The sequence below is a fragment of the Falco naumanni genome, chromosome 8 (genome assembly GCF_017639655.2).
Source record: "Falco naumanni isolate bFalNau1 chromosome 8, bFalNau1.pat, whole genome shotgun sequence".
In the NCBI taxonomy this organism is placed as follows: Eukaryota; Metazoa; Chordata; class Aves; order Falconiformes; family Falconidae; genus Falco; species Falco naumanni.
In genome coordinates this window covers 32,876,315-32,901,332 of record NC_054061.1, presented here as the reverse complement: position 1 = coordinate 32,901,332, position 25,018 = coordinate 32,876,315, and the positions used below count along the sequence as shown (strand labels likewise).

The 25,018-nt window shown below is 39.1% G+C and overlaps 1 protein-coding gene across 1 annotated transcript in view; it reads right to left on the bottom strand.

Annotated features, from left to right (window-relative positions):
• Nucleotides 1–384: 384 nt before the first annotated feature.
• Nucleotides 385–25,018, bottom strand: part of SNX4 (sorting nexin 4) — a 35,227-nt gene continuing 10,593 nt past the window's right edge. The window contains 12 exon segments of the mRNA XM_040603867.1: nt 385–2,291; nt 2,647–2,761; nt 4,153–4,298; nt 5,129–5,228; nt 6,475–6,564; nt 10,598–10,663; nt 12,221–12,282; nt 13,804–13,876; nt 18,431–18,486; nt 22,359–22,406; nt 23,476–23,625; nt 23,702–23,840. Coding sequence (XP_040459801.1) covers nt 2,244–2,291; nt 2,647–2,761; nt 4,153–4,298; nt 5,129–5,228; nt 6,475–6,564; nt 10,598–10,663; nt 12,221–12,282; nt 13,804–13,876; nt 18,431–18,486; nt 22,359–22,406; nt 23,476–23,625; nt 23,702–23,840 — 1,093 coding nt within the window. The 3' untranslated portion in view covers nt 385–2,243.

Sequence of the window (25,018 nt, the reverse complement as noted above, 5' to 3'; positions counted from 1 at the left end):
AGTAAAAGAAATAAAGCTATTGCAAATTATTCTTAAGTCACCCTTCACCCAATTTCTTTCAAACAAAGCAAACCTTTTCCAAATACAGCTTTTCTTACCTAGATGAAGACACACATAAAATTCAGGCAGCTAGTTCTGTCTGGGCAAAACCAAAGCAGGGATCAAAGCTGGCCTGCAACAAGCATCCAGTTTTGGCCTTAGCACAATGTTCTGCACCGAAAAGGCAAATCAGCTAGTTGTGCACAATTTACTACTGAAATTTTAAACCCAAGTTTGCAGGCCATTTGAGAGCCATGATGGACAAGAACTGACTTCAAGAAATTGAACAGCAGTTGTCAGAATTGGGAAGACAGCATTTTTACAAAAAACAACGTAACAAAAATATCAAAGAGCAATTTTATTTAGCTTATTTGGCACAAAACTTACAAGAACAGTTTTGTTCCCTTCTTCAATTTAGTACAACTAGCAAGGAAAAAAGGCATACTAATACATTTAATAAGCTGTACAGCAAGTGAAATGTGGAAAGAGGCACCAGAAAGATCTACCAAAAATCAAAGTGCATGAAAAATACCTACTCTGAGCGCCTCACGGTATTGTATTAAGGCACCACTCCTTTAGAAGGTTTACTGAATACATCAAGTGTGCAACGTCTTGGTTTGGAATGTAAGAGTCCTTCAGCCTGTATCGGAACTGGATAACGCAACCTCTGAACAGAACAACGCTTCTCCTTGTCAGTGTTTAAATGGAGAGACCTCTTTCTGCCCAACATCATCTCTCAGCCAGGAGCATCACTGTCATATGCCTTGAAAAAGCCAACACAGTTATCAGAGCGACCATTTTACCTCAGCGTTTTAAGCTGTAGTGTACACCAAGCCTATGCATTCTTTACAATGGTTTTATAGAAAAGAAATGCTGCAGAGACAAAAGTGACATGGGACATTATCAGTAACTATGTTTAGATAATTTATCAAAAGAACACTTAAGGACTTCCTGGAGTATCTCTTAAAAAAAATAATCAAAATCTGAATAGTGTTATAATCCAGAATAATTAAATACACTTCTTAACAGAATATTACAAACCTTCCTTTAGGACTAGCAGTCAAGTCTGACAAATTCCACAAGACTTCAGGAACTTTAAGTAGAAAAAGCCTGACATTAGAGAGCGGTTAAGTGGTTTTCATAGTTGGAAACATTTAATCCAAGTACCTGTAACTGCAAGTCACACTATACTGGTGTGCATATATATGCACACACTGAAACATCATGACAAGAGCCAAACAGACAAGTCGGTTTGCTGTGGATCCTGCCCATCGCTGCTCTTAAGTACTACAGAAGTTACACCAGGTTTATTTCAGCATCTTCATTAAGAACTATTCTTTTAAAAATCAAACCGCTTCAGTTACAAGAAGAGGTACCACAGGCCAGATTCATATCTAGTGTAAACAGGTTCCAAACAATCAAACAGAAGTTGCATCCACTTCTTACTAGCTTTGACTTTGGTTTTGCTGCTCAACTGGATCACCAGTCTCCTTTACTTGCAGGAAGAAGTTTGAGAAGAAATCAATGCCCATATCAAAACTTAAGTAGGAACCAGTAAATGCAGAATATTGTATCAAACCATTGTACAACACCTCTACTGTAGAGAGTTTCAAACATCTCAGGAGCTTGAGACTGCTTAACCTGAACTCTGGAAAAGCACAATTCTCTATGGACATGCAAAGGCATTTAAATATGAACCCCAGGTGTTACAATATTTCATTTTTCGTCCTCTTATGGTGTAGACCTCAAGAACACAACTGTGTGTCCTACTATAAAACCAAGCACCCTTAGGCATTAAAAAATTCTAAACAGCAAGGGCTGAAAAGAGGAGCATCTGGAAGTGATCTACACATTATAGAGCATGGTGTTTCACAAGTCTCAGAACAGTTCGGTTCATACTGTCAGGGTAACTTTCCCTCCACCTTTGCCCCAGTACAGAGCCATAGTTTTCAGTAACTCTTTTACCCCTGAATTATCTGCTACCACACATAAAACATGCCACAGAAGTGGCAGTCAGGGCTAAACATTTAATAACATGTCCTTTTTGTCCTTTATTAACAATTACAACCAGCAGAAAGAAAAACTATTCACTTAACTCATTTATTTCATGATTTGTATGTAAGTCATGTAGCAACTTAACATTGGTGTTACACATTTGTGCTTCCATTCTCTGGCACTTGGAGGAAGAATTCATTTCCAGATAATCACATCTTGCTGAAGCATTCCTTTGCATTTGTCCAAACTTGAATTCCCTTTAAAAAAAAGTTAAAAATCAATAGGTGGAAATGCACTTTGTTTGCAAACCTCATCAACAGACTTTCTTCTACAGAAGACTACAAAAGAGTCCCACAGAACTTGACACAAGATTAAGGCCAAGACCACAGCGGAATTGGACCACACCCACCGCCTATTTACATATATATATATGTATAAAATACACAGAATTAACATGTCACTCAGAGTAGGGCGGAGTATGCAGGGGGTTTTACACTAGTGACTTCCAACCTTCTATGACTGCAGTGTTCCTAGTTATTGAAAGTTTGCATCTGATCCCCTGTGAGACGACAAATACAACAGCCTGGCCTTTCACAAGCCTTTTTCACATACCTTTTTGCACATGCTAATCTGCATAACAGCATAGCTTATAAGCGCCTCCTTCAAATCGTGATTCTTTTGCTCTTTAAACCGTTCAATGTCAGCCCAGGCACTTCTCACAAAATCTCTGGAATTGAAAGCAATTTTTGTGTTACTAAGTGTTTTACATGTTCCACCTTCAGCTTATCTTCCTTCCTCTGGACCCTCAGCAGAGACGCTACATATGACAAAGCACTCCATCCTTCAGAGAGTAAACCAAGTCCTATAATTATGCATCCCACAGTATCCTCATTTTATAACTGGCACTGCTACCTAATTATCCATCATCATCTTAAGATTTTTAAACTAAAGAATCAGTTTCACAGGATATGTCAGGTTGGTTGTTTGGTTTTGGCTTCTCCCCCCACCAGTAAGCATCACTGCCATAGAACCAGCATAATTCAGAACACACTTTTTTCCTCAGATTCTGTCGGGGTGGCTAAGTATCTTTATGCTAATATTCAGCACACAGCATCGCACATTTCTTTTTCAATTGTCAAGTCAGAATCTCCATCTTTCCAACAAGAAAACTCACTTGTCATCAGGATTTGAGACACTCAAGTACAACAAGCATTTACAATGCAAATTTGACATGGACAATTCACTTTAGGAATTAATTTTGTTGGTTCGGTGATGTGTCTTCATGTCTCCTTAACTAAAATGGAGGTAGATTTCTGTAATTGATAGCTTTCATCTGTGCTGGACTACACATACAAGGCAAGTATTCACTTGAAAATTGTTTCCAGAGCTACAAAAGCCCATCTCCAGAATTCTGTCAAAATGATTAAGAAATTGCATTTACAGAGAGTCTTGCTGTTCTGAACTACTCATGAACTAGTCTTATCTTTCCAGCTCTAACGCTAACATATTAGAAGATACCACATTTGCCCCTTGTGTTATATGATGAACGTGTTCCGACACAATCACGCTGCTTTAGGAACGTTAGTTCCTTTTTCACACTTGCATTCCTGAAGAAGATTTCATTAGAGCACCAAGCAGCAGTTTCTCAAAGACAACTTGCCAGAACTTCTAATCTCTTTCAAACAGGAGTCAGTTGTCCCCCATATGAGAAGCTGGGGAATATGAGCTCAGGCCCCATACACATAAACCAAACTAAATACTGTATTTGAAGCAAATCAGCTTTTGAGTCTTAGGCTATTCAGCTGCAGACCTACAAGCCCACCTGCTAAATATATTACAAGCTGAACGTAAAAGCATGCAAGTCAGCCATTAGAGTGGGCTCAGTAACTGGGAAAGTCATCAGGCTTACATAAGCCATACACTCAGACCAGAAGCTAACTGCGTGTACTGCACTTTATTTCACAACTTGCAGCTGACAGGAGCTTTTATAGACAGCTCATAAACACCAAGAATATATTAAAAACACTTATAAAATGCAAACACCTTCAAGAACATCCAGTTAAGGACTTTTGCTAAAACAAGCCCTGCGTTTTCTTTGAAAAAGTCAAGCCCATTTACCTGCCCTCCAGATTTTTAGACTTAAGTTGTTCTTCACCTTCCTGTATCTGTTCTTCTAGAACTTTTATCTTGGCTTCCCTCTGCTCAGGAGTTTCCTGCCCAAAGAGCTTGCTGGTCATCCCCTTCAGGGAGAACGTTCTCACAGTCTACAAAAAACAAAGACACTCGAGGTTTGGGATTCCTGAGCACAACCACAAGACATTATGTGACTTTTCACCAGCATTTGGTCTTATTCTGATTAGCAGCTTTTTTTTTTTTTGCTTTAACTTCCATTTTGTGAATTAAATTTTCATTAATTTGATGGGTAGCTATGGGAGGTATGATGGCTTGCATTAGACTAAGCAAAGTCGGGAGGAAGTAATCTGACATTCAAACTTTAAGACTGGTCTGTGGACTGGACCATAAGTGAGTCTTTCCACGGATACAGATAACCTTTCAGAGCAATTTTCCCACTGAAGTAGGAAAGAAACTAAGTCTTGTGTTCTGTATGAGAAAGAAAAGCCATAAATTAGTTCCGTATAGAACATCAATAGACCCAACCGCAATATTAAAAATTCTAAACATTTAAGTTACCACTTTCAAATTATGTTTTAAGTTATGTTATCTTCCAGACACAAAAGGGACTAACACCACGTATCAGTAACTAGCACCTTTCAAAAGGCAGAGGAAGCCTTTCAGAATTCCCAGTGTTTTGATCTTTAGCGTAGAGTTGTTTGTGTTATTCTGCCTCAGGTCATATTTCCTGCAACCCTTTACTTGCTCAGTATTCAATAAAAGAAGTCTGGCACAAACAGTTTATGTCACCAAGATACTTTAAACCTCAGATGCCTACAGTTCATATAACATCACTTCTCATAAGCAGCAGCCAGCTTGTTAGTGCCATTTAAATGTCATTCCAAGTAACTTGGCTCAAATAAAAAATAAATTAAAAAAAAAAAAAGAGGCATCTTGGAGAAGAAAGTGGAAAAAGACTCACTCCTGTTGCCAGCTCCTCACACTGCTGTTTCTTAGATGTTAGGTCCTGTGCAGCCATTTCCAAGTCATATTGCATTAGTTCGTGTTTTCTGCAAACTGCCCTGAAAAGTAACGAAAGATCTGTCACACCGTACTTTGTTTTGCTACGTTTTCCTCCACTTAAAGTTTACAAATGGCATCATGTTTTTTCTTTTGGCAGGCAGTACATTCAGTTATTTATCGAGCTCAAATTCAACAGCCTTATCACACAATGCATAACTCTGCAAATGCTGTAGTTAAGCAAGCAAGTTCTTAGTACAGCAGCATTCTGATTCTCTTGAGGCTCATTCCAAGACACTCTCAGCAATACAAGCCCTACTGCCTACTTAAGGACACCACTGTAAAACAGTTTTATTCAAACTACATTACAGAAAAATCACAACAATAACAAAAGGTGCCTGGAGATGGTACCTGTCAATGCAGCAATGTATCAGTCAATCATAAAATTCTTCTCATTTTATTTTTTAAACAATGAAACAAGAAACCGTGCTCCTAGATTCATACAGTGCCTTTCATCTGGAAAAAGAGAAGAGTTTCCTCTGACCACCTGCAGTAAGTCCCAGTCCTGTGTGGGCTGACGATGCTACATCCGTACTCCAATGCCGGATGCACATTTGTCTCCCAGGAGAGGCTGCTAGTGCTCTGGGTTCCCACACAGCAGCCATCACACTCGCCAGCCCAATCCTCTACAGCATTACTGGACCTCTCCAAGAGGTTCAGAGCCAGCCAATGGACAGCACACTAGTTTTAGGCACAATCTTACAGCATAAAGCAATATACTTTTGTATTCATGCTTGTAAGGGAGGACTGCCCTTATTATAAAGGCTAACTTCAAAAAACCCACCACAAACACTCAAACAAAAAAATCAGGATTTAGATGCACAATACTGTACAGCAGATGAAAGTTACATAGGGCGCTTTGAAACTTGCTGGAGTTCGCAATGGCTGTAGCTGTTCTGTAAGCCTATCTCATTTGAACCGTGAAGCTTTCAGCACTTTGGGGTACCTACACCAGAAGTCATGGCAACAGATTAACCAGAGGAATAAACAGCGTTACCTTCCAGAGCATACCAATTTTAACATTTCTTTCATTTCACTATTGATCAGCTCAGTTCTAATTTGTATTGCTACCCACATGGCAATCAAATACAAGTAAGCAAAATAAAATGTGACAACATGGAGATCCCACAACATTCAAATCTCCACTTCTCTGAGAACAGAAGAGAATACCAAACTAATTTCGACATAACCACAATGTTAGAGGAAAGGACTACAGCTTCCATTTGAGCCATACGCTTCTGTACATACCGTAGTGCTTCTGCATAGAAGAGATATTCTTTCAGCTGATCTGCGTAATGTTCCTCTTCTTCCAATATGTCGTCAATAGAAGCTGCATATCTGGTAAAAGACAGCCGTGGTTAAATATAAAGTTCCTTAATTTAACCTTTAAGGACTACACATACAGGAACAAGGGAGGACACCTGTTTGACAAACTCCAGAGTAAGAGTGACAACCACTTCCAAAAAAGGTCTTTCCTTTGTTTCTAATTAAACTCCAAATCAGCTAATATAAATGTTCCTGCAGACCCGTTTGGTTGTTACTACGAGTCTTTTCACAAGTACAAAATCTATCATAAGTTTCTTGTTGAAGATGAAGCAGTTTTTCCTTACGTGAAAGAAAAACAATTTATACCTTTTCTTCAGTGGGCTGTCAATAGGCAGTGCACAAGGCATGAGAGGCGTGCAGAAGAAATCCTGCAAGGCTTAATGCATTAAGGCACAGGAACATGAAACATTGTATCTTCTGAAAAGCAAAGAGACTGCTTTCATTGTTCTTTATTCAGCCTGAGTATGACAGAACTCGCAGTGGTGCTCTGAACACCATGACATTAAGTCCTTCAGCTCCTTGAAAGTCTGTTGCTTTGCCTGCTGTGTAAATCAGGCATACCAATTCAGAGCAACGAGAAGCTGAAACCTTCCTTTTATGGAGAAATCCAAGTAAGGGCTTGGGCTAACTCTGCAGCTCTTGCATTCAGTTAAAAGCTTTGCCATTTAGGCTAATGTCCCCTAAAAATGGCAAAATGCACTTTTTCTAGTTTATATTGCTTTTTGGACAATTCAAGATGACCATGCTTTGATACATTTGCAGGGGAAGACGTACAGCTAAGAGGTAACTGCACATCTCACTTGGCACAGTGGCAGAAATAGGATGCGACCGTAGCCCACATGCCAACGGAGATAACCGAAGGAATGAGATCCCATCACAAATGCCTTCATCTATTCTGCTAACTCTGTCTGGATTCTCAAGCACATTGCAATCCCTTGCATAGATGCAGGCTCTCTGAAGCAAGCATATGTCCATGCTTGTATAGTCATGAGCACAATGTGACCCAAATGTCAATTACAGCACCTCTGGGCTTTGAATTTTTGCAAGGTCTTTGGGTTTGTCCCTCTCTCCAGAAGTGGCAGTGTCCCAAGCTGAAAGTGAACCGGTAACATAACCTGGGAGAGAACAAGAAATCCATCCTGCAAGCTCCAAAAGTGACAACAAGGTCACTTAAGAGTCCTGGGAATCTGAGAGAGGTACTCCTGCTGGAATTTATCATTCCCTCAGGCCTGCTCAGTGGGGGCATGCAAACTAAGGCTCCTCAAAGTGGGAGCAGCTACTTGCAAGACAACTAGAAAAATGGGAAGACCGAGGAAGAGCTGTAGGCATGCCAGTTTGTTCATCAATCTTATGTTTGCAAGCAAGATGAGTCGTTTTGATGCTCCATGAAATCAGACATGGCACATCCAGGAAAAGCCTTACCAAGGCTATTGCTGATAAATAGGCATAACATACGAAGTGACCAGCAACAGCAGATCACTTTAAGTAGAAGGGATAAAAATCGGCAGAACAAGAATTCACATTATGAATCAAAGGAACAAGTCCAAACTGTTGAAAAATATACTTGTTCTGAAAAAATCCTGCAGCCATCTAGGTCATGAGTGACCTTACCCTCTCTATTTTTAAGTTCTGAAGTGCAATAATTTTTAGTATACTGGTCAGCTTTCTCAAGGCAGCAGATGGCCCACATTTCAGTTTCAAGTAAGTTCAAGTTTAGAGCAGCGCTAGAGTTCATCTGTGTTAGAACATCTCTCCAAAAACGAAACGAAAAATGCACTAAACAGAAATCTACCTTACCTAGACAGGGTTTTCATAATGACACTTAAGTTTGATTCGGGGGGGGGGGGGGGGGGGGGGGGGAAGTAGTAAGACAAGCTGTATTACTGACTTCCTAAGCTGAAGTTTAACTACTGGTTTGTCCTTAACAGACAGGTAAACGAGGGAAAGTCTTAAGGAAAAACACTGCAGTAAGTTCTAAAGGTACCTAACATGTTCCCATTTCATGGGAATCATCAACTAAACCTCTGCTTTAGTTTAGACTGATTCTACCTGCAATGACAGTCTAGTTCATACAGAGATAAAGGGTCACTCATTAATAGCATAAAGGACAGAAGTCAAAGGTCTGGCATTTTTTTCTTTCATCTTTTAAATGCTAGAATTACAGCCATTCACTTGAGCTCTCAGCATACTCTGTTGTTTTCTATCAAGCCTCATCCTGTTATACAGCACACACCCAGAGAACCTTTGGGATGCCTTCTCCAAATATTAAGCGGTTTTAGATCATACCAAAGAATAACAACTCAAAAGTTTAAATAAACATCTAGTAAAGACTACAGCATATGGGGTAGATAGAGAATAATTAAATTAGGCTTGAAGTTTAACATCTATATTAGGCAGCCTTCCTGAAGTCACTTTCTGTTGCAAACTCCTGCCTAATGTTATGGGAAAGGTAACTGGACTGGTAAATTATACTTCCAAGAGATCAGAGATATGAACCTTTCTGGTAGGAGACCACATGGGTCACTGAATGAGTTCCTGGATCTCACAGCTGCTGCTTCTTGCTTGCTTGTCACTAGAAGATTACTGTTGCACAAGAGTGCCGGAGCAGAAGAGATGACAGACAACGAATGCTACCTCGGACTTCATGCAGTGATTAAAGTTACCCAGCAACTCCCTGCCATTACTCTGAATCTTTAACCCTAACTGCGTTACAAACAGAAATACTAAACATCTTGGATGTGTGGAAAGGGTTCAGCCTCCTGACTTAGAAGCGAGACCCTCTTCTTCTAGTGGATTACACATTTCTAGATGTTAGACATCTTAGCGTGGTGTATCTGAACCACCGAAAAACCTACTTGTACCTCCTTAACTCCTCTACATTATACCATGTTTTCATAATCTCTTCAATTTCTGCATACTGCAGTAGCTGCTTAACATTGTATGCAGCTCTACTTCAATTATTTTATTCTGAAAGCAGAATGCATTCTCCATTTCTTTATTCCCTCCAGAGCCCTCCACCTAAAAAAAAAAAATAAATATAGCTTGCTTAGGTGCAGTCCACCATGTTACTCAAAACACAGAAGTGTGAACAGATTATTCAGAGGGGTTCAAATTCTTAAAGATCTGATAAAAACAGAATTATTCTGAAGAAGCTGAAGGCAGAGTTTGGCATGTCCCTTCAAACCCTTCCACATGACAAGGCAGCAGTCAAACCAACAACCACCAGGTAGTAGCAAATATGTAAATCTGCACTGCAAACTAAACCAGATAAAGTGTAACTTGTGTGGAAGTAAAGTTATCAGTAAACATATTGTGCGAAGAAGTGTCAAACAGCTTCCACCTCCTGCTGGAGTTGTTACTTATCTGCAGCGCACAATTACAGAAGAGCAATCAGAGTGATGAGAAATTAGTTTCACTTACTATATATGACTACCTGAAAAGCAGAAAGCACTAGCCTACAGTATCACTTCTGAGAGCACTCTGAAGTGCTAGACTCTTATTTTGAAGGCTGTGCTTCATGGACTCTGCCAAGAAGATGCAAAGAGGGAGGATTCTCTGCTTTATTACATCCAGTCGGTATTGGTTTCAAGAATCCATCGCAGTTTTGGTGTTCATTAATTAAATTTCTTAACTCTCTGTAATTAAGCCCAAATCTGTGTACCATCACTGCATGGTACAAAACGCTGCTATCAAAACCAAACAGATCTCATCAGGTCTGCAGTACATTAAAGTTTATTCCACCAGTTGCTGGCATAGAAGCTTAAATGAAAAACTGGAAGAATTCCAAACACTTCTACAATTTCAAAATAATAATAAAAAAAGAAACCCCTCTGGTTCTCCTGAGACTTTTTGAGCTACTTAATACAGTACATGGATGCTAGAATTGCGCCCGCATCCAAATCACAGAAACACTGTATACCTAAAAACAAAGCACCCCCAACTTTCTCTACTTGTATGTACTTTGGGGTTGAGGGAAAAGAGAGGAAAGAGGGAGAGTTCTACATCTGGCTTACATCAAACTATCAGATATTCAGTCAGTACTTACACATCCATGTGGTGGCCAGCACTCTGCAACCCATCCCCCATCTCCTTTTCTATTGCACTCCACTCACTGTAGGAAAAACAAACGAGAAACATCACACATGAAGGGTAAGGGAAGTTAATAAGCTGCATCCTGTATATAGTTTCTTTCCAGGTGACACCTGAATGGAAACTGCCTCAAAGTTAGACTTGGCCAAACTGTTTTCTTTCTCTAAGGAGCAACACTGACAATGTGGCCAGGCTATTTACAGCACTGTTAAACAATTGTCCCTGACACCTAAACTCATCCTTACAAATATACTTAGTTTGGGATTGGCTTTGAGCAGAAAAGAAGTCTTGTTTAAATAGCTAAAATTCAATTTAAGAAAAGCACACACACAAAAAAAACCACCAGAAAATCCTAAACCCTGGTACCTAAAATAAAGGGGGCGGGGGAACGCACATGCAGAGTGGGGACAGGACAGGGATGACAGGACATAAAGGAACTCTAAAACAGAATTACAGACTTTACTTTAACATGCTCATCACGAGGAAGCTAAGCTTTCCAGACTTGCAACATATCAGATTGAAGCCTCTCATTCAAAAACCCAAAAGGTAGGATTTGACATTTGCAAGCATTTTACTGCTCCTGAAACTGTTTGTTGTATGTTGTTTTCTGTCTATATAGTAGACTGCCGTTTAGTTCTATTCATTAAAAAAAAAATCAAATTACAACTGTCTCATTACTGTAACTACCTATTCACATTAGGGAGATCATTTAGATAAAGAAGGAAATAGAGCTACAATAAAGATAGCATGAGACTTGTTCTGGCCACCCATGCATGTACACTGCAATTTTAATTGCGTTCTCAGCTTTGTGAAACCTTACGAGATTTCTTAGTTACAAGAATTACACCCACAACTCTTTACAATAAAAAAGAAGAGGGTCCCCCTATATTTCACATAATTTATGTCTAAAGCATCTATACTGTCCTTCATTTTTTCATAAACATTCCACTCTGCTGATGTTGACATTTGTTTGTCTTTGTGTTATTACAGAACTACACCTAATTTCATTTTAAAACCCCCAATGAGAAAGACATCTGCAATCCATTAACCCAGAGAATTAAATTTAGCACTTGAACAGTGTGTAGAAGCAGGAGGTTTCCCTTAACCAGAAGTTTAGATTCTTTAATTCTCCAGCGAGATGGAAAACTTGAGCTTGTAATTCACTCATATAAATCAAAAAAAGATTGGCAAATTCACTTTAAAAAGGTACCAACATTGGATATAGTTGTTGATTTTTAACTATTAAAAGAACATAAAAGCTTTTCAAAGACAACTGCATGAAAATAGGTAGTACATTACTTTCTGAAGAAACAGAATGCCAACACAACAGCAAAAGCCCCCAAGATCTGGGATACAAAACAAAGAGCTAAAGTTTTCCACTAGAGACTAAGCTCAGCAGATCCAGAGATCACTATATCCAACACAGAAATTTCATCAGTACTGCAATATAAAGTTTTTCAAGGTAGATATTGAAACATTTCTGATACACTTCAACAGCATAACAACATAACCAACAAGTTCCCTTTTCCCTCCCCACATCTTCTCTAAGTATATATTTAAAAACTGGATGAACTCTTACCTGAATACTCTTCCATAGTTGCCATGGACTTTATAGACACCATATAACCGGTCTGCTACCCTCTAAAACATTTTAGAGTCAGGTTTTGGTTATCAATGTTAAATGAAATCACTTTGTGAAAACACATGTACAAGCTTCAAGCTAAAGCCTTAATGTTTTTACACAGGTAAACAAGATTAAGCCTAAATCTAATCTAAGTAATTACTGAAGAAAAAAAATAAACAGCATTAACTCTTTGAAGACTGAAGTCATAATCAAGGCTATATTGAAAAGTAACATTTCAAGTCTTTCTTTGGAAGCACTCATTTACAAGATATGCCTAAGGAGATCACAAATAACCAAGTTACATCTAGTTATCAAAAACTGGAAGGTAAGGCATCCTTTACCCAAATAATGCCAAAGTTATATACTCACTTGCTTATTTAACATAAAGATGGCAAGACAAAAGTCCATCCTGACATCAAAATTGTCAGGAAACCTTGAGTAAAAATTCTAAAAAAGTGACTTGATTTTTCCACCTAGCTTGGTGAAATGAAGGAAAGGAAATTAACTATCTGTTGCAGAACTTATTGCTCAAGTTAGGTATGTCATTTCAGCTGTTTGGAGAGTCAGCACTGCAACGCTGGCAACAACCTCAGGAGAAAAGACCACATATACGCTCTGAAGCATTACTTGTAATCCAGATAATGCCCTTGTAATTGTGATGTACCAATGAATGAGACTGAAGATCTGTAAGAGTCGTGTTACTGGTCTGTCAAAGCAGTAAAAAGGAAACATGAGCAAGTTGCCCATGAGATCTCACACATAGAGCTCTGAGAAAAAGGCAGTCAGTAGAACACCAGTGATTAATCCTCTCAAGAACCTCAGCTCAACAGGGCTATCCATTACCATCCTCTCTGCTGCACAGTTCCCATCAAAAATTGAATCCGTGTTGAACATACTAAAAAGCAGTATCATGCTCTCATTACTGGAACTGTAATTTGCTACTTCCTTTTGGTGACTTTAAAGGAAAAAAAATCTTCCATTCTCAACCCATAGAGTATCTTGATGCATGACATAGTTGTTCTCATCATTAAAAAGAACACTACTCATTACAGATCGAAGATCAAGCCAAAAAAAAGCAAGAGTGTGCTGGGAAGCATACAGGATTCATACTGCAGGCTCTGGAAAACAGTGTTACATGTCTGACCAGAAAACAGTGTTTTGGGGTCCTTCCCAGCCCAAACATCAAGCAAAAGCAATTTGTCTGCCGAGTAGAGAGAAGCAGACATCCCGATCCTCTTTAAAAGACCTCCCTCTGATATGTGACCATCACAGGAGAGGGCAGATTAGCAACACGCATGCATTCATTCGTTTCTCTGATGACTGTCAAACTCAACCATCATATTTGGAACTCTTTCCCCTCCAAACCTGTACAAAGCCAGCACGCCCCCCCTTGCCATCTGCTGCCCCCAGAGCTGGACTCCCTTAAGCAAAACTGCCCTTATTCTAGAACATTCATACCAGTTCTCTTGACTAAACAAGAAATACTGCCTTATAAATAAATTATACTATTTGTCACGACACACATGGGAAATACTTACAGCTCTGACTCGCAGAAGGTGTGATATGACAGACTGCAGTTCATCGCTATAGTGTTTTAGCTCAGTAAATCTCCTGGGAGCAGGAAACAGATAGTACATCATTAGCCATCATGAAAGCAAGCTTTCACAGAATGCAAGATAGAGCCACAATGCTACAGCCAGTGAGACAGAGCCTGGATTATGTTGAAATGGAATTAGCTGAAGACTCCTAAAGAAATGACTGCAGAGTAATTTCCTTAAAGCAAATATCCCAACACTTGCATGAGTGTGTTGTTGGGGTTGGGTTTATTTTACATGCAAATGTTGAATGTTCAGATCAATGTAAGAGATAAAATTTTATGAAATAGAATTAGTTAGCTGAAATTACTACATCGTTGTGTTTTGGGGTTTTTAACTGGGTTTTATAAACACAAGCATTAGAGCACAGGAAAGGTTCAAATAAGTACAAAACCAAAATCTGCTGAACCATGCTTCTTAATAGAGATGTTCACATTTCTGACCTGACAAAGATACTTTACTTTCAAGCTGCCATCAAGCCAGTTTTTGAGTACAGCCTTTCAGGAGTTCAAGGAAGCATTCACAATTATCACAATTTCTCCAAGGCTAAGACATACGGTAAATGTAACTAGTTACGTATGAAACCCTGTAGAGACCTGTACCTGCACAGGAGTCGCACACCGCTAAAAGCCATCAAATCATTACATCTTAACAGGGTACCAGTCAGGTAACCCATTGCAAGTGATCATATGCACACTGCTGGCTTGCCACTACTGAAGGAAAGAGGCATTTTATCAGCCACCCCGGTTAAGGCTTGGTGGTGTTTTATGCTGATACATTTAGCGCATGCCAATGACAAAGGTGAATCAGTTGCCACAGTTTTGCTAGTGACAGGTAACCAATAAAGCCACAGCAACAGCCACTTCTGTACATATAAACCCTCCCTACCACACACAAGTCTAGTCATAACCTACTTTGGTACAAAAGAATGTATTTAATCCAGATAGGAAGCCAGAAACAGCTTTACCTAAATTACTGAGAATAAACACAACTAGAATTAAGGAATGGGAAACTAAGATTAGCCTTCCACACTGATATTCAAACATTAAAAACAAACCCACACAACCTTTATCCCTTCTCCCACAACAGAGCACACAGTCAGGCTTTGTATTTCAGAATAGCTTGTACCCAAGAGGTCTTATTGAAATGACTCAGGTCACTTGTTTTGGGTGACTAAGTATGAAATTCCAGGGTTTTTCCATTTAACACCTCTTCTTCCCCTGCCAGGAAGTCTTCTACTAAAAAAATTCTCATCTTTACATTCAGGAAGTAGAAGTTTTATTACCATTTCTAGTATTTTTGATCTCCAAGAAGCATCTTTTATAAGATTACGACACACGGGATTAAAGTACATAAAAAGATTTAAAAGCCAGCAGAGAAACTGTATGGGAAAAATAAATGTAGTCATTGATCTGCACAGTGGGGTTTAGAGAGCAATCTTTTCAGTTTACACTTTATAAAATATGCACCAGGGCTGCATGTCAGACAGCTGCAGACACATACAGTGAAGATATTTGAAATAATTGAACTAAAAACAAAAGATTAAAAAGCATGCCTTCAGCTCAGGAAGACTCCCCTTTCCATTCCAGAAATTTATAATGAAAAGATTTATTTATCCTGTTTTGTGGCAAGAAAGCTTTTACAAATGCTGTACTCCCTGAAGGCAAGAGTCAGGAACCTAAGAGGACTTGCAGTATCCTGGACTCCAGCAGCAATACATCTTCACCCATGCCAAGTTCTACTCCATTAAAAAATAAAGTAATAATTTTTAAAAATTAGTACTTCAGAACCAAGCTGTCATCTTTTTATTGTCTCAGAAAAGCATAAACCAAAGCAATGCTATGTTTTGCCAGTCTTCTGTGAAAGCGGAAGTTACATATATAATTTTTCAGGAGAAAATGTTTAAGAGACTGGTGGTGTTGCAGATTAAAGGTTTCTTTCCCAAGTATCTGCTCAAGTCCTACTCATTGCTCATGTAAAAAAAAAGTTTACAAACTGAGTTTTGTAAGGCACACAAAGGGAAGTTTACTTTCCAGTGCATCGTAACAGTAGAAGTGTGAAACAAGACACAGTTCTAGCACTCAGTAACTGAGGCTTTTTTAACTAGCACTCTTCATTTAGTTTTATTGTTCTGCAACATTGCTAGTTCAAATATTTAACTGAGCTGTTACGTAAAATTTCAGACATAAATGAAGAACAGATCAGATCACATTTCTGTAGGAACACCACCAGGCTTCTTCTTAAAAATATCTTTTAGGATAATGGCAAAGCAGAAAGTTTCATTTACAGTAGACAGCATTTCAATATGAATTCTTTACTTTGTGCATTTTACCTGGCAGTACTCCTCCCTACATCATGGAGGGCAGCGTCATTTTCCTGTTTTGTGAAGGAAGGTGTTACAAGAACAGAACTACCCATAAAGAACAAGCCACTCATCTGAGTAGCCAGATTAAAAAAAATAAAAAGCACTACTTAAAAAAAAACACAAATCAAAACAAATCTGCCTTAGGAAAGGATTTAGTGTTTTCTAAAAAAAAAAATCTTCACCAAGAAGAAAACTATTGTTTTGATTAAAGCACAGAAAGAAAACCAAAGGATGGGTGCCATGAGGCCAAATCAGAGAGGTCTGCAGTAGACAGAAATTTACCGCTGAGTACCAGAATACCATATTTTTATTATAATTCCACCACTAGGTATTAATTGCTTCACACAGGGGGAGGTTTAGTTTTCAGTCTACATTTGAACTCCTAGAGCAGCAGCGTTTCAGCTGTTTAAAGCTCCTCATGTTGCTCTAAGCTAAAAGGTATCGCTCCACAGCGTCACAAGGCAATCCGGACCAGGAGTTACAGCTGTTCTTCACCTGAACCCTTCCTGGTCCAGGAACCTGAAAGCCTACACTCCACACAGCAGTCAGATTTTTTTTCAGCAAGGTGAGCATGCTGAACCCACTTTACCACCCAGTCACACAAGCACCAAAGGTAATACATGAAGGGCAAGGCATCAGATTCCAGGCTGCTCAAGAGTAAGTGCGCCAGGCAGAGCAAGGCACTGCTCCTCCTGTTAAGAGCCACACATGCTATACTGAAAGGCTTTCCTTGAATTAAAAAAAAAAAAACAAACAAAACCAAAACACTAAAAACCACACCACAATATTCATCAGTTATTTATTACACAACTTGTACCTAAAAGTTCAATTTGGAAGCTATATAGCTGGCAGAATACAACAGAAAACATGTGCCATATCTCTTAAGTGCTGTGAAGTCTCTACTGAGACTTGGGGACTGTTTTTGTTACAAGCCCTTCCTCAAGTTTTTCTTGTATTCACTCCTTTTCTGCTTTTTACTGAGCCACATGTCCCAACAGCTTTGCTTTCTAAAACATTAAGTTACCTTGAAAGATAACAGCCCTCCTCATCTGAGCCTTAACCAGTCTTGCCCACCCATGCCTATAGACAGGCTACTGGCAAACTTTCCCTGCTATGAAAGCAAGAAAAGCTAACTCCTAATAGACACAAAGACAACTGAGGATGAAGCCTTCAAACAGGCCAGTTTCACCTTAAGATACTGAGACAATTGCTTTTGATCTCATTAGTGAATGTTATCTTTTACATTAAAACCTAGCCAAAAGCTTCCTTGCTGCCACAGAAGGCTGTAAAAGCAAGTGTAATAAAAAAGGAGGAACCGGACCAGTTCACAGATAAGTCTATAAAGAGGTTCAGCAAGATATGTACTCTCTAATACCCTTAACACAATACCCATAGATGCTAAGGAAGTACAAAGGGAACAGACAACAGAAAGCAGTCAGGCACATGGGCTCTCCTAAATAGCATCTTCGATTGCCACTGTTGGAGAGCAGATGAACCCAGAAGGGCACTTCATACAGGTCTCCACTAATAGATGATGAACAGCAGGATCTCTTGACCCTACTGCCGCACACCAATGTTTCCAACTACTTCCAACTCTCATTTTACCCTTCTCACAGCACCTGGGGTGTGATGAACCTCCCACTATATACCCAGTCAATTCTGACTAGCTTTTTCATCCAGAAGATTGCTCCAATGTCTGTCCCAGAGCTTCCTAAATTGCAACAGAGCTGAACTGACCTCTGGATTTCCAAAAGCATCTGTGGAAATTGGCAGCTTGAAGATAACTATGAACTGCAACACCAGGGTGCACGCATCCAGAACTGTACACTAGCAGACTTTTGGAAAGACCTACTATCAATCTGTATTCTGTTCACACTTGGAAATATTTCTTTGCAAACAAGTATTAAGAGGTTCTTTTTCTGGGTCTGGGATTTTTCTTTTGTCCCTTCCTTTTAATCTAGCTAAAATGAAAGACTCATTTTGCATATAGTGATGGCATTTTTCTGAGTGTTTCCTGCTTCTTGAAACAGGGTTTATCAAACCTTTTCACACTACCTCCTTACTGGGCTTCTGTTAAGACTTGAAGTGCAGAAATATAATTTTTCTTTTCTGAATTTGTAATAAGGAGATAGAATATTCTGTCATCTGAAGTTACATTTGTAACTGAAAAAGGGAAAGGGAGGGAAGAAGGATGTGGAATCTTACTTGTCTGGGTTTTTCACTCTGAATGTTGCATTAAGAGCTTTTAATCTGGAATCTGCCTGAAAAAAGGGGAAAAAAAAGCTTTGTTAATTTAATGCAATTAAATTTCAGTGACAAAAAAAAAGTCTCAGCCTTCTGGCAGCACCATTAGAAAAAAATACTGCCTTCCTGGCATATTTAAAACTTCAAACATTGAACAAGTTGATGCTAGCTGCCCTGTACATCAGATTTTTTTATTAAAAAAACCAAAAAACCTAAGTTATTTTTGTGAACTAGGATGTAAACAGTATCCACAAAAATTAAACTGGTATAATCCAAATCCCACAAAAACAGTCCCTTCTTAAAATGTTACACAAATCATGGAGTTAAGATACACAACCCTGCATTCTTTTTAGATGAAGCAATTAGGTAACATAAGACCATATGGACAAACTATTTTATATTTTTCAAACCAAATAAGACCAGTGGTAGAGTGACCTCTATATGCTCTTTATTACTAGGAACAACTCCCCAGTGAAATCAAAATCTTATATATGGTGTTCTCTTATTTTATGACTTGCTTTACAGAAAATATGTAATTTGTATATCAGAATAGACCCATTTCTAATGCAACGTTCCTTTTCTGTAACAGAGCATATACAACTCTCTACAGAATAAAGTTTAATACCTAATTAAAAAGGTAATTGGCAACTTTACTTTTTGAGATGCTGGTTTACAGACGACTGCAACAGCACTACGGAGCCTCTCTAAGGAGGTGGGGGCTTTTTTTCAGTTTAATTGAACATTAAACTGTGCAATGGATATTTACTCTTAGTAAGACACCAACAGAGATGAGATATCCCAGCCTCATCCACAGAGGTCCCACATCACCACAAGTTTTCATTTCTATATGGCACTTCACATACAGCTCACTCAGAGCTCATCTATACTGCATGAAAACTCCAACTCCGGGAAAATGGCTTTCGATCAAAACATCCCTTGATCCAGTGAAAGAAAAAGAAACACACATGTTTTGTGAGGTATACAGATTTACTATAGCATAGTCTTTTAGCTAACAGACTGTGCCACAACTGCTAGCAGTAAGTTACCTCAGCAGTATTTGTTAGTGCTGGTATATGACACAGGAATATTTCGTACAGTTACAGCCAACTCAGAGCTTAAAGAGCTATTCTGAATTTGACAGTGAAGGAAATTGTTTTCCCAAACCAAGAAGAGAATCCTTACTTTAGGGCCCTTGCAATAACTTCTACAGATGAGACAAGTCTAGTCTGAGACTGTTTCATCTGCCACTGCACTGGGGCTGAGCAGAAGACACCCATATTTGAGTATCACTGCAAGTTCCTTTCACCTGGAACCACCTCCATATCTGCAGGACTCTTAGAAGGGCATCTGAATGGAGGGAAAAGCAGCTTCTTTCTTGCAAGTAGGATGAGAGGTACTGATGGAAATCTTGCTAGCTTCTGCTGTCCTCCCTCCAATCACCAAACCACCAATACATACTCCACAAACCAAAAAGTGAATGAAACCTGCAAGACTAAGACTGACTGATAGCGGAAGAAAACAGGCTGTTTGTCACTGCTATGTATGGTGGTCCTCTAAGAATATCTTGCAAAGGGAAGACAAAGCCAGCGTGGGGAAGCATGTCCAAGATAGCACAAGGAACACAAAACACTGCAGTAACTCAAAGTCCCAGCCTTTATGTGTATTCAGAGCACTCCAGAGGCTTGCATGGCCTTGGACCTCCATAGCTGTATCCCAACGAGACCTTACACAAGCCAGTTAGGTTTCAGGTCATTCAGATGCACCTACACATACTCCTCATGCATCCTCTCACAGTACAACCACCTAGGTACTGTGACATTAAATCAGAGTCCTTTCCTCTAAGTAACTATTTCACAGAATACTGTAATTACGTTCAAACAGCAGGCACTGAAGCCATTCAGGTTTGTTGGGAGAGCATACACATTCAACAGATTTACACTTGAAAAGGATCACTTCCTACGTTACAGTTACGGGGCAAGTTTTTGCCTTTCGTTACAGACAGATGTAGTGCTCTGAAGGAAGAGTTCAGTAAGTATACAAGCACTGTCAGGCAGGAACCAAGATCCTGCCAATGCTCAACTGTCTAAGTAGGGTTATTTCCTTCTTGCTGTTAACAGCACAGTAACTCCCACACACCACTTTTGAGCACTTGCACCACAGAGTTATGCTTTTAGAAATACGTCTGTCCAGTCTTAAACTTGATGTAAGAATAATACACACAAGCATTTTAGAGATGAACTCCCCATCAAAATGAGGCACAGTTGAGGAGTTTTCAGACAGTTAATTCCTACTATGATCCTATAATCATTTAAGTAAACTAAAGAGAGGGGAATTTTCTCCTTCCTAGAGGAAGGGTTAAAATCCCAAGTGACAAATCCCTTAAAGAGCAAAATTAAGTGCTGGGGGTGAGAGGGAGGAAAGGCATGATTTAATGATACAATTGGCAGAGTAAACAAAGTCTCCAACATCAACATTCAACTATAACATGCTACACTGCACTAATGCCTAATTTAAAGTTTAGTTAGCCTGGTTCAAACCCTCTGGGACAAGAGACACTTCCTGCTTTAATGCATCAGCAGCATGTAAACTAGTGGTCTGATTCTAGTTTAAGCCATACAGTGAATAGAAGTTTGTCCACCAGTGTAGTGCTAAGTAACTTCCGATCTTGAGAGGTTTCTACTTCAGATGTTGAATAAAGCAAAGATGCTTTTCCCAGGCTTTTGCAAAACATTTTTCTTTCCTATGGAAACAGAGACTGTAAAAGGGAAACTATACACACAACTAAATATAGCAGGAAAACAGAACTTGCTCATCTCTCTATTAGTCTACAGTATGGTTTCAGGTAGGCAAGTATTCTCAGGATTCTGCTGTGAGTTTTCTTTCATATACACGCCATTGTGTGCACTCCTGAACACACCCTGCCACTACACACTTTCTGAACTTCTGTGAGTGTAAGCTGAAAAAGATGTGTTTACCAGGAAAAGACAACTTGACAGCTTTACATTTTTTGCATTATGAATACTAGCAGTATGCAAGCCCTACCCATGATAGAAGTACTGTCAACTTAATCAACAATTAAGTGTCAGTACCAAAGCCCTTTGGACGCTGAAAATAAGAGCACCAGTGATTTTCTTTAGCTCTCACTATGCAGAGTAACTCTTCATAATCCACCTAGTTTTCAGTTGTGATTTCATGAGTGTTGATCACATTACAACAAAACAAAAGCTCAGTATTTGTCCCCATATAGTAACTTTTCCAGATGCAACCCAGCAATCTATCAGCTTCTCATGGGTTCTTGCTTGTACAGACACACATCCTCTGATCTTTTATTCCTGTAAGTCTTCCACCAGTCTACCCAGCCACAAACTTGCTGATGTCACTGGGGATCGTACTACTTCAAGACACATTCTGTTAAACAGTTAAGGGGCACCAAATTGATCTGTCTTAGTCCCCTCCAGCAACCTATCCTTGTAAGAAAAGTCCTACAATTCAGACCCCTTTGCTTACTTTTTTTGTTGTTGACACTTTGCACCACTTACCAAGCTAAATCCAATACCTATCAACCTAAACTGACAACATACAAAAGCACTGCTATGGGCTCAAGTTAGCTGGTTTTAAAGCTCGTAAAGATCATAACTACATTACTAGCAGAATTACAAGGTTGAGCATCAAACATAGGCACATATTAACAAGCCTGCTACAGAACCTAACAACTGGTCTTACCTATTACATTCTAGGAACACCACTATTTTTTGTAGTTACAAGTATACATAAAGCAATGTCTTTAACTCATTCTAACAGCAAACAGACTTTCATAAACAGCCTAAAATATTTTGCTGGAGTATTTCTGTGTCACAGCACTCATGAGACAAACAATTACAATAATTACCTTTAACTGAAATCCAGTCTCATTCACCATTTCTTTCCATCCACCTTCCTAAAAATACAGGAAAACAACATTCAGTTAGAGTGATTTAAGTGCCACAACTTTTCCAAGTCCCTGTATCAGAAGAGCTTTTTCAGGACGCCTGGGTTCTGCCTCAGCTACCCTTCCCACATCTTTTCAAGAATCTGGGTTAAGAATAACCCATAAGCCATTATGTTGTGCTTACACGCTAACCTCCCCAAAAAAGCTCTCTTTCCTTTACTACTCAGTTACTCTATTCTATTAACTGGGGGAAGAAGCCCCACAGCTCTGCCTGAAGTGGCTTAACCCTTCAGAAAGGATAGTTATCTATTGCCTATTAGATTATCAGCAGCACCAAGGACCTTTGCAGCCTGAGGCAGAGAGCATATAGAGAACATACAGGTGACAACTGTTTACAGTGCACACGCAGTCATCTTGCTCATGTGTAGCAATTGGTCGTCCCTTGTTTCCAGTTCCCACACACTGGTTCATCTACATACTGTATTGTGCTGCTCAGCCCACTATTTGGGAATTTCAAAGCACAGAAAAAGAAAAAAAGAAAATCTAGCATCCAACATGAACACTGCACAATGCAATGCTTTAGCTGACAATTTGATCACAAATTTGGTGATAACATGTTGTACCGGTTTTGGACCGCGACACTTATGAATGGCTTGCGATTCAAACCACAAAGCTAAAGAAGCCACGGATATCCAAACAGTGAATTGGAAGCCAGTACTGCCTCTGCAGCCAGCAGTATCACATGCTAACTATTTCAGCTTTAGTCCTAGGGAAGCCTTCCCAATCACCACACATTAAGTTACCAATATGCTGTTCCAAAGAGGTGGAAATTCTCTCTCATAAGCCTTAAAACTAGACTGGAAAAAAGTCATTAGAATGCCAATTGTACAACTGCAGTGGGCTGTTAAGAAACTTTTAGACAGACAAGCCTTTTCCACCTCAAGCTTACTCATGTTGTCTATCCTTCTTCCAGGCACAGAATAAGCTATGGGTCAATGGGAGGGAAGAGGAAAAGGACATTATCTTAAGTAAATAATCACTAAAGAAAGTACTCAAAAAGCACACCACTTTACTATACCTGTGTTAAAAATGAATAAAAGATTTTGTCTTGGCAAAGAACAGGATGTGAAGCCACACGTAACAAGAAGTTTTCCAAACCAATTCTTCTTCTTTCCACAAAATCTGGATCCATATTATCTGCTGATAGCTTATGCCAAACAAAGTCAGCCTATTTAAACAGAAGAGTGTTAATAGTAAATAAGCAACAAAAAATACAAAGCAAGCTGCAGCTTCAGCTTCCTTACCCTTTTTTCTGGCAAAGGTGGAACAACAATATGTGGATAGGTAACTGACAAATAATTCCTCAACAACTCAAATTCACTGTAACGTCGCCACAGGGAGTCCACTGGGGCACACTGTCCCTCACTCTGGGACTCAACAACTCTGAAAGATAAACCAGCAGATTTGAGCATTACTAAGCTATCGCCTTCTCCCTCATACCATCAGTACAATTATAGCAAAGACCCTAAAAAGTTACCCAGTAAATGATCACTGCATAACTTGCCCATAATTTTAAAATAGTTACTTTAGATTAAGTATGTAAACAAGAAATTTTTTATAATTTCTGCCTGATAGCACCCAAATTTTTTTAGGAACACAGGAAAAGTCAACACATTTCCATCACACCACAACCGGGTAGGTGACAGTCAAGTAAATAGTAACACAAGTGACTAGTTCACATCAATACTGAATTAAGACATATTTCTCTTGGAACAGTGTTAGGCTCCAAGCCAGCACGATTTCATGAGCAGCTGAAGGATAGAGTGTATTACAAGAAAGAATTTACTACTCAACAGGAAAGTCTTCACTTCAGAGGATAAAAATTGTCTTGCCTGCAACAGCTAGAAAAGTTAAAAATATAAGTTTAAAAATATTAAGAAACTTTAAAGGATATTTTTAGAAAAACATAGCAAATTTCAAAGCACTTTTTTTTTGTTCAGTGTGGTATCTTTTTATATTTAAGGACTAAGGACATGTAGGCTAATAAACTAGCTAAAGACAGAGTAAACAGGTAAGCTGATACAAAATTGATGCATCTGAAAAATTTGTTGAAAACTTTAAAGCCAACATCACCTAGCAAGTTATTAAAAGATTTTACATTGCTATAAAAGGAGAAATCATGGAATATTACATGACTGAGAAGTAATACAAAAACTTGAAAAAATAATACTTCATACAAGACATTTAAAGCAACAGAAATGCTTTGCAATATTGTGAAGCAAGCATCAGAGATCAGCAACGCTTCTTGGCAGTTAACATATGCCAGAATAAACACTGCAAGAGAATTCAGACAAGGCACTTAACAGAAACCAGTGAAGTCTGTATCTACCTTAGCTCTTATATTAAGTGACTAATTAGCATACAAAGCACTGGCATTATTACAGTATTAATTGTGTTACAAGATTATCACAGATTAGTTGGTGTTAGAAGGGACCTCTGCACATCCATAGTACAACTCCCTTGCTCAAAGCCACATCCAGTTGGGTTTTGAGTATCTCCAAGGACAAAGACTCCACCACCACACTGGGCAACCTGTTCCCATGTTTGACCACCCTCACAGC